We start from the raw sequence: 11,076 nt of genomic DNA on the forward strand, positions 1-11,076 counted from the left end.
CGACTTTGTTTGCCAACACACAGATACTCTCTCACACACACACACACCCAGAAGCACAGCTACGGTTGAAAAATTTGTGCATAATTTTGCTAGGCGAAAATATGCTTTGGTCCTTGAGGAGCAGAAAGCTGGGAAATCGATGACAGGACACATACCGCGCCACGTCCGCTGGGAGCCCTCTATACACTTGCTTTGTTTGCGGATTAAGCAGCCGGTGTGCTGTTGTCCTTGCTGTCCTGGTTGTCTCGATGCCAGGATACGATTCCATGCTATTCCCCACTCTCATCTGCATCCTCAATTCAGCCCGAAATGCTGCGTTCTCTTATTTAATTAGGCGCGTGCCCCAACGGGAAGCTGTTTGCAATCAGGCGTCGCATACAAACGCCTTTGGATTTGGCCCTGATTTACAAACCATATCTACTGTGTGTAACACCACACCCACCTCACTAGGACATACATATGTACACTTACATCCGCGCAATATTTTCATTACGTGCCGGTTCCTTGGCAACCGCCGGCGACAATTTTTCCCATATTTTCCACTCTCTTCCTCACGTAATTCTGCAGGTCGCGATTTTCTTTAATTGTTACACACACGTGACAACGATTTATTTAAGTAGGTTTGGGATTTCTGACTTTCCCTTCCATAAGCCAAACTTAATTACCTATAACATATTACTTTTACCCATAAAGTTTCACTTTTATTAAGCGGTATTCATAATAATATTAATATCCCTATTTTGTTATTCGTCGTATTCGATTTCTGCTGAGTCCTAACCTTGTTCATATACTATTTTTGCACAATATCGATTGACCTGAACCTGCGTTACCTGAAACTGGTTTGATTAGGTCTTTACTTTCATTATTTTAGTGGGCCATTAAAAGTTGCCTCCCCCAAGTTGCCTGCTAGGAGCTTAACTTTTTTCGATCTAAACTTTTGCCAGTTTATGGGGAACGAGTGATATGGCACCAATTTCCATTAACAGTCAGCTGTTTGCACACACACACACATGGCAGAGTGGCGATACGGATCCGCCGTACACCCCAGAGCCCATTAAACACATTCCAAAATTGAAAAGTCATGTTGAACTTTTTTACTCAGCTGCTTTTTTGGCCAGTTTGCATGATTTGTATTTATCTGGGCGAGTGGAAAGCTCTTATCGGGCACAGTTGAGATAGAGGGAAACTTTCAGTTTGATTACTTAAGAATTTGGTCAATGATTTCGAATAAAACCGAATAGTTGTCCGAAGTTCAAGTGGCAGAATGGGGCAAGGATTGTCCAATCCGATCAGATCTACAACCGCACACACACACACTCACTTTCAGGGTCGTAATAAATTTCCGCCTGCTTGAGTGCCACAAGCACACACACACAGAAACTCACATACGTGAGAAATTCTCGCTAACATGATGTCCTGACCATTATCCTGCATATAAAGTCGTTCATTTCCTTGTTGTTTTTCGGTCATTCCCGCTTTGATTTGACCCCCATGGACCCCCCTTTGCGTTGCATACATAATAAATTTTATGAAACGTAAATTTTTATTGAGACCAATTTTTGTCGCTGCCATAAAAGCGGAGAGCATGAAAGGAAAAGCTCGTTCCAATCGAAGTGAATGTTTTATTTATAGCCTCTGTTCAATTCGGAAATTAATTTCGCATTAACTATTTTCGGTGCCGAATTAGAGGAGCCAAGGCAAACACAAACAGCAATATTAGAAATGCTCACTGGGTAAACACAAACAAAGCCCCCCTCGAAACCAAAAACATTTAAAATGGTTCGAATTAGCAAAACAATACAAATAGAGAGCAAATAGAGAGCAAAGACTAAACACAAATAGAGCCCCGAATTTGCTGCTGTAAATGGAAATGAAAATATTGCGAATCAAACTGCAACAAGGCCAAATAAAATGAAAGGGACTTTGAACCGTGCGACCGAAATCAAATGACAAACCCCGATCCCATCTGCTGATTTGTGATGGATAAATAAAAAATAGAAATACCCAAAAACAAACCTAGAAAACTATCATTTACGTAGCCCCAATGTTTTTATGGGTGTGTGCCCACGCTGCGTATACGTAATCCCCATGTGAACTTGGCACTAAATTCGTCATTTAGATTAGAAGACCCAAACAAATCGAAGGGGGCATCACAATGATGGACAGCCCTCTTAAATTTAAAACCAATTGGTTTCGGTAATTGCCTTAAGCCCCACTTTCCGATCCCATACGATTATCGGATTACGCCTGTGAGGAAACAACATTCGGGATAATGGCGAATGCATATTCATAACAAGCAGCAATATTTATTAAAACGATTGCCGTTCGCACTCATTTTAAATTCACCAGCCATGCTGTAAAATGCCTGAATTGTTAATGAAATGATGAATATATATGAGTTTAAAGGCTGAACGACTTAAGCGGCTTTCAGGCGAGTAATTATATTTCAATTACACGCGAGTGAGGAGTAACCCTATACGTAGATCTCCTCGTCTGACCTAGATCACCTCGAAAAACCTTGGGAAAATGGTTAAAAAGAGAGTGAACTCATCAGCTCACGGCTCATTAGCACGTTTCTTACTCTCAAGGGGAGATGGAAAAAATAGAGGGATGGGAAAAGCCAGACAACTTGATTGAACTTCAATGAGCTCGAAGATGGCTGCTGCTCGGAGCTCGAGATTAATGCTAATGTGACAACTTAATCGAAAGCCATTTACAAGTCATGTCAAGTGGAGAGCAGGAGCTGCTCTCCCCGGCTCCACACTGCTCGTTATTATGACAGGACCTCGAAGGATGTAGGCTGAAGTCTTTAGGAAGGGCGGGTAGATGAATGAAGTGAGCCGCATGACGACGACAAATCCATAAAAAAGCACGTTAAATATTTGCATTAATTCCGGGGCTGATAAGTCCGGGAAGCTAACAGGAAACAGGAGACAGAGGACAGGGGCAGGGACTGCTGTTGACACTTACCCGGCAAACATGATGCGACTGCCATGCCGATAAGGAGCAATAGTTGGCCCATCTCCGTGCTGCCGCTGCTCGTCCTTGTGCTCCTCCTGCTCCTGGGGCCCCCTTGGATCCTGGTGCTCCTGGTGTTCTGGCTGCTCATTTCGCCAAAGTCGTTTGGCTCTTATCACTAAATGCGTTACTTTGTCAACGACCCGAGTTCTCGGGGTGTTTTGTGTGGACGTTAGGTGGGGTGTGACTACCAGTTCCAACTGCTGCCTGCTGCCTGCTGACTTTGACTTTTCCTGCCCGACTCACTCGTACTCGCACTCGAATTTCAGTGTTCACGGCTCAATTTTGTATATCAGTCAGTTGGGTTGTTTATGGCCAGGGCAACCGCAGGCGGCGATCTTGCTGTGCATAAACAATAAAAAATATAGCAAAACGTAGGCCCGAACTGTCATGACAAAAATAATGAAACACGAACTGCCAAATTGCTTTGTTGCTCGATTACGTAAAAAGTTCTTCGATATTTGATATTTGCTGCCAAGTTTCGATAGATCGAATTGTGTTGCGTGGGGGTATATTATTTTACTTTTCGCGGCACGAGTTTTGTTGAGGGTGTCGTGTGGCTTAATCAGAAATTTACACAATCCAGAAAGGATGAAAGCACAATGAAAATTTCAATCAAAACTTTATTCTTTTTTCTGTTTCTGTCTGACTGTCTGCTTGATTTTCTTTATTTTCCAGATTTTTTTGCCTTTTAGCGCTCGTTAACTCCGGCGTTTCGCTTTGCGTCTTTGTTTGTTCCGTTTTTTGTCTTTTCGCCACTTTTTGTTTTCGCAATTTTTTGCTCAATTTTTAATGCAATTTCCACGCTTAACTGCACTTTTTGCCATTTCGCTTGTTATTCCTGTTTCTTCTGGTGTTGCTATTTCTGTTTCCCCTTTTGCATTGCATTTATTTACACGAAATACACACGCACACACACAGCTCGAACACGGACACGCACTCACACAGTTGCAGGCGACCGGAAACGGACAGAGATGGAGTGAGTGTGTACACAGCAGCGCTCTCTTTCTAGCTCCCTGCGCTGCATGCACGAATTCAAATTGCTTTGGCCGCTATTCCGGTTATGGTTATCGCTCGCCCTGCTCAATCCTGCAAATCAGATCGCAGTCCCTCCCAAGGACTCGCAACTGGACTGGGGATCTGGGTCTGGACTCTGTCAGGAGTCGGGCCTTCGCATCTTCTTCATAAAACTGAAAAGAGATAGACAGAACAATATCATGTTAGTTTGCATGGTTTTCGATAATCCTATTACATAACCTGTACAGAAATCGAGTTAAGATGGCATATTTATATTAGGGGTCGTAAAAATTAAGACTTTCTTTGTAATATTTTCCTATCATATAAACTGTAAAGGAATCAAATTTAGATGGATATATTTTTAAGGTTCGTAAAATTTAAAACTTTTCTTATAAAGTTCTAATTTTTATCGCTATTTTTACCTGTTTTTATGAGTCATAAAATAACTTTAATATTTTGAAAGACATTTTTTTTTTATAGTGGAAAAATACAAAAACTAAAAAATGACTGTGATTAAATACCTTTGAACTTTAGTTATATATTTACAAAAGTAATTAAAATTTTTTTAAATATGATCTAAGGACTTTTTAAAAGAAGTATACAAATAACTCTTATTTAATTATCAAAAAAAACTAAGAGCATATTCTGGTAAAAGAGGCTTATTATTAAGCCCTATGCTAAGTATATAAGATGGAGCTGTTCCTCATTTGATATTTTCTTTGATGATGCCTGGGGCCTTTGCATGAATTATTACCACATTTTGGGGCTTTTACCCCCTCTCTACTTCCTCTATAATTTAGCCCTACACACGATATGTACTACTTATGGTAAAGTTTTCAGGATGTCATCGTCAGACGGATAATGCGTCACCTACGCAGCTAACCATCTCTTCTTCGCCTCCTAAATGACTGATGTATGTCTGAGTTCCGTAACCCCGCCCACAACCTCCCAAATGTTCAGGCCTTTGTTCCCGGGGCTGCAGCCATTATTATGCTTTATTTTCCGCTTGACACCTTTGGGCTGCGTTGCGCATTTCCCTTCTGCACTCCACAGTGGGTTTTCTTTTTTTTTCTGCGCGACTTTTTCCCATTCGCATTCAGCGTTTTTCCCCGGTTATTTCGACCTGGCCGAGAGGCTTAGCCGGGTCTAAAGCGGCTGCCCCAAGCTGCGGGCTGATAAGGTGGGGGGCGTTAGGGGCTGGATGCTGGAAGGGTTGTACACTTTCTTATCAACATGCACGTCGACGTGAGGCAGAGACGTCATGTCGTCGTCTGAATTGAAATTTATTATTCTGCTTTGTCGTGCATGTGTGCGGAGGCTCCCACTTTCCACATTTTCCACACTGAGGAAAAATATTTAATTTTTAAGAAATAAAAAAAAAAAATTTTTAGTTTCTAAAAATTTAAGATCACTTAACAAAAAATAGGAACCTGGAAAATAATATTTTCTTAAAACACGTTGGCTCATCTCTAAATTGTAGGTATATATACATTCCCTTAAGGGCCCACTTCCACGCTTTTTACACTCAGGAAAAGGTTTCCATACTTTAAACATAAAAAAAGTATTCTAAAAATGTACCAACTCTAATTCAAGTGCTATATTTAAACAGAAGTTAGGAACCTTAGGGAAATTATTTTCTTAAAATTTATTTGAGTTTTTTTTAAAGTGCACTCTTCCCACATTCAGACCCCCTTTGGCACACTCCTCTTAAGCAGTTTTGTGAGTGCCTGGCACTTTTTGAGGTGGCCACGTCTGTGTGTGCCCCCTCGAAAGTCCCCCTTTTCAAGCATTTAATATTTTTCTTTTCTCCCGACTTTTATGTATTTTTCTTTTTCTCTTACTCAGCCATCCCCAGTCAGAGCTCTCTGCTTTTACTTTTGTTAATTGCTTTTCATCTGGGGTAAGCTGGCAAAATGTCTGGGGGCCACCTTTGATGTGCGACCTTTCACTGAGTTTTAGCTTGTTGTTGGTGCTTTGGGGTCTCGCACTTAGGGATATTGTTCACATGTCTCAATTATCCTTTTGATTTCGTACACATGAAAGCGTTCCCCGAAGTTTTGCGCTTTTGTTGGTCCGATTTCAAAGCAAAGCGTGACCAAATGTGAGAGACCTCTTATAGCAGGCCAGTTATTATTAAAATGTTATAAACCGAGCCTAACCGATTTGTTTGTATATCTATCTCACTAGTAGCCCTCCATTTTCGTCTCCCAAAAGCAGGCAATAAAATCTGCATAATTTAAACATTTCCATACGGAATTATGTGAGCCGTAAATCGGATCCTCCAGGAGAAACAAATGGTCACAGCCGTGTCCAGCTTTTTCTGGCCAGCGACACACAAAAAATGGGATGAAATTGTATTTAGTTTATTTTGCTGTTTCTGCTGACACTTGGCGTTTTTGTAGCTGTGCACGTTGGAGTAAAAAGTTAAGTAAAAAAGGCCCGGACAAAACGAAAGAAAGAAAGGCTGAGTTGGAAATTATGCAAAGATTATGTGCGCTGGAAAAACGGGAGCAAGGGGATCCTGATTGCGGGATCCTGGGATCCCGTATAGAACGGGCAAGTTAACTTGTCACCGTGGTCACGAATGCTGGGGATGTGGGGCGAGGTATCCTGGACCAGGAGGAGCTCGCTGTCCTGGAACCAGGACCAACTTAAGTCGAGTGACATGTAAATCTAGCCTCAGGTTGCGGCCACGGCAGCTGCTGCTCCGTCTGAAAAAGAGTTGCGGGCAAAAAACAGCGCCGAGATGATGATGATAATGCGGTCGTTCCAGATCCAGAACCACTCACAATCTCCATCTCCATCGCCCCATCCTGGCAATCTCACCGCCCATTACCAACCACCATGCCCAGGAGCCACGTTTTCCTTTCTGAAATCAGTTAAATGAGTTTGTTTACATGTTACGCCGCTGTGGCTTTTTTTTTCCTGCCAACGACTTTCAACCAAGGGCGGTAAAACGAAATAATAACATGAAAAGTTTACAGAACGAAGAAGCAAGTACCCTTGAAAAGTAATTTTAAATAAATGTAACATCTAATGTCCTCTCTACTTTTGTTTAAATTTAATTACCAAAATTCTGAAGTAATTTAAACATTTTGCAGTTAAACTTAGAATGCTTAAATTCAATTCCATGTTCTTCAAGTTTCTTGAATAATTTGCTTCGATACGATGCCTAGACATCAATACGTTTTCATTAATCTCGAATAAGGTGTTTTATTTCCAGCTTAAGATATCAGAAACTTGATGACTGCAATTACATATCCTTGGAGGATGTGGAATTATACCCTCTTCAAGGGTATGTAAAAGGAAAATGGTTTAAATGTATGCAAAGTGGCGGCTTGCAGGACATTCAGAGGGGGGGTTTGGACGCCTATAAAGGACCCAGGAAGCGACGCTACATTGTCTGGACGCCGTTTTTCTGCGGAAATGGATGTAGGGGAAAAGTCCCCATACAATTTACTTTGGTAACTCGATATACGAAGTCTGAGTCCCAGGCCTGAAAGTATGCAGCATATAATTTGCGTTTGTTTGCCACTGCTGCTTTATGTAATTTGCATGTAAACATGTGTTTTGCGTTCATTTGAGTGTGTTTGTGTTGGCCTTCTGGCAACACACACGCACACACTCAGACACCCCTGAAAAAATTACGCCCAACATCAAATGATTTTGTTTAACATATTTTGTTATTAAGTGTGGAAATGTGCATATTTCGCTCCGCGGAATAATCCCCTTAGCAGTTTCTGGGAAGGGGGTATATCCCCGCATATGCCCCTTTCATAAAACCCTTTTAGGACTCCGATTCCCCCGCCTCGTTTGCTGTTCGTGCCTGCAGTAAATTTCCGTTTGCCATCTTTCAGGACGAGGCAGGCAGACCTGGCATACTTCACTTGAACTTTGTGTAGCGTGAACTTCTTAAATTATTGGCCTAGCCTAGCCATATAAACTGCAGACCGGTGTTGCCGCAAACGCAAGCGCCCCCAAAGTTCAGCTTCGGCAAAGGGCTGGCGAATTATGTTTTTCCAAGTTCCTAACTTTGTTTGCGACCCTATTCGACCTGCTGCCTTTTGACAATTGACAGTTCGATGGCTCGATGAAGTTTTGCCAATTAGCTTGGGCTCAACGCTGTTTCTTGGCTGCATATCATGTCCGGCTATTTGCTAGCTCCTCCTTAGTTCCGCATTGTTTTCTAGCCACCACAACAACTTGGCAAGGAGATGCACATCCATAGAAATAAAACATAAGCCACACACACTCTCATACACACGGTTGATAGATAAATAGAAGAACGACGGACATTCACTTGCACTGGGCCATAACAATTTCTTTGGCCTCCGATACAGATCCACAACCATGGCTATATCCACATCCAGATACAACTTCAGACGTGGCCGCACTTCCTAATGCCGCTTGCGACGCTCTGATGCAGCCCAATCAACGTTGCTGCAACATTATTGTTGCAAGCCGAAGAAGATCCCAGTCCCCTTCATAAATCTACACTGGGAGAAAACTTTAGATTCATCTAACTTTCATGCACTTAAGGACTGATTAAGTGTATGATATTGAATTTAACTCAATGACAAAAGTTAACCTGACATTGAGGAATCTCAGAACTCGTAGTTTTAAGTAACACAAGAGATGATTATGAATTTATTTTAATCCTTGAATCCATTTATGGTGAATTCAAAGTACTATTCTGCACATCCTCTCAGCTCTTGAACTTCAAACTGTCAGCCAGGACACATGTTCTAATACTTCTTCATTTTCCATCTAGTAGTTTCCCTCAGTGCAGAATTTCTTGCAAGGGTAGCTGTGCTTAAGTCGTTCTGCCATTTCCATTGCTTTGGCTACGAGCAATTCAATTGCTTTAGCTGCGGTAGTAAATACAAAGTGTTAAATGCCCGGGGCTTACGGGTGGGAGCAGGCATAAGCTAAGCAAATACTGCTCTGTACACCCCATATTAAAACTCAAATTCAAACTGCAACTTCAGCTCCGTCTGCTCCCAATCCCGATCCCGATCCCAATCCCATTCCGACTACAACTTGAAGTTAAGTCCAAGTCGCCGCGCCCGAACAAAGGCGTCGTATTCATTTCTTATTTAAAACTACCGTTTGTTGGATGGTTCACCCAACAGCTGGATGGATGGATGGATGGCTGGGTGGTCGGATGGATAAATGGATGGATGGATACCAGGCCATTAGATCCATGACTTGGCTGCTTGCCTTTGCATTTGCCCCGGCACATGGAGTTTTATTTATCGAACTGTGAATAAATATTTTGCCGTTCCTGAAGCACCTTCGATGGGGTGGCAGTTGGAGTACGGAGCTAAGCGCCCCGGATCTCATGGAAGTGCAGGCCACATCCCACTGAAGACATGGCTTCAATCGACACATAGACACTCTCGAGAGGGTGTTGATTCTGCAGTTTGCAGTTCTCAGTTCCCTTTTTCCCAGTATTGACTGTAGTAATGTGTAACCTAATTCTGCGGCTGGCTTAAATGGTTTTACCGTCTATTGACTTTCTGCGCCTCCTCATTTTCGGCCCCAAAGCCAACTCTCTCCTGCCCTGCTCATCTCATTACGGCCTCGGCTTGGGCCCATCAAAGGGGCAGCAGAAAAGGAAAAGGAAAAAGAAAAAGAAAATACCACCTAGATATCTCAGTCCTGGCTCAATTCCCCGATTCCCTGCCTATATATCCCTGTGAATGGCACAGCTGCTTTCATTAGAGCAGCAGCAGGATGAATCGCTCACAAAAGGCTCTTCAGCTTTATCGCTGTAATCAATTGTCTGCATTTGAATAGTTGACAACCGATTTATGGACCATTGAGTGAGCAGCAAGAACGCCGATGACTGAAGGCGATGAGGAATAGTGGGGTTGGGGTGGAAAAGTGGGGAGTGACTTGGTGGGTGGCTACCGAGCAGTTCATTTCTTTTGTACTTGCGGTTGAACGTTTGCCTCCCTCCATCATCATTCGATCTTGGCCATTTTTTTTCTGCCCTGTGTGGCCAGTATCCTTTTCGGAAATCAAGTGGAATGACCCGCACGGTCTGTGTGTTTTTGCCCCAAACCCCGAAACCCCAGAAAACCCCAGAAAACCCCGGAAACCCCCGAAATGCCCTTTGTTGGAACTTCTGTTTTTGTATGTTTTACGTAATTTCGCAAGAGGCAGTGGAAGAAGACCAGCCGGAAATGGCTAGGAAATTGAGCCAACAATAACAGCAGCCCAAGTGGGAGCCGCATCAGCAATAGATGAGGCCCAGATCCAGAACCAGATCCTGCTTTAGCCTCGACGGCAATAAGAATAATAACGAAAACGTCAGCCCAAGCGTCTGTCATCAGTGGGTCCTTCGTCCTTCGTCGTCAGTTGTCAGTTACCTGGGTTGCCTGGGTAAAAAGTACGGCCACTGGCCCAGATAATGTACTGCCAAGTGTTTTTGACCTTTTTCCCTTCCCTTTTCCTCATCTGCCTTTTCGTTGGCCATTTCATATTTCGGTGACACATCCTATTGGCACTTGTCCTTGCCCGACGACGGCTGTTGTCCTCTTTTCGCTGGCTTCAAATTATTTAAAACCCAATGCAAATGAAATGGCCAGAACGTTGGCGGCCCCTCACAATTGGGTTCAAGTTCAAGGCATTACCATTAATGCTAACTATGCGGTGCTTAAACCCGTCCCATTGTTTGCACTGCATAAAGGGGTTTGGTCTCGAGTCAAGTAGCAATTACAGTGAGTATCGCAACTTAAAGGCTAACCAACTTTGAGGGTTTTAAAGCGGATTCGAAACACTTATCTAAAAGCCAGGTAAATAATTAACTCAGGTTTATGGCACTTTTGGGGTATTTGTAGTGAAAGCCTCATTTATCTCAACTGATTATGGCCTTGGATATATTTATTTTATAAAAGTTATATCAATCTTAGAAAACAAGGCACTACAGCTTACCAACATTTTATGAAATTATACCCATTAATGCTATAGGTCTAGAGTTTAAGCAAGTGTCATTGGCCCTTACAAGAAGCTTAAACGAATATAGCCATTACTTTA

General features: G+C 42.6%; 1 protein-coding gene across 4 annotated transcripts in view; it reads right to left on the reverse strand.

Moving 5' to 3' along the window:
• Positions 1-3,942, reverse strand: part of LOC119560845 (hemicentin-2) — an 80,950-nt gene extending 77,008 nt beyond the window's left edge. For 2 of the 4 annotated variants that reach the window (XM_037874500.1, XM_037874499.1), the window contains exon 1: positions 2,971-3,942. In XM_037874500.1, coding sequence (XP_037730428.1) covers positions 2,971-3,109 — 139 coding nt within the window. In that variant the 5' untranslated portion in view covers positions 3,110-3,942. The remainder of the gene's footprint in view (positions 1-2,970) is intronic. The other 2 variants (XM_037874502.1, XM_037874501.1) reach the window with 1 other exon arrangement.
• Between the last annotated feature and the right edge of the window lie 7,134 nt (positions 3,943-11,076).

This window comes from Drosophila subpulchrella, unplaced genomic scaffold (genome assembly GCF_014743375.2).
Source record: "Drosophila subpulchrella strain 33 F10 #4 breed RU33 unplaced genomic scaffold, RU_Dsub_v1.1 Primary Assembly Seq354, whole genome shotgun sequence".
NCBI lineage: Eukaryota > Metazoa > Arthropoda > Insecta > Diptera > Drosophilidae > Drosophila > Drosophila subpulchrella.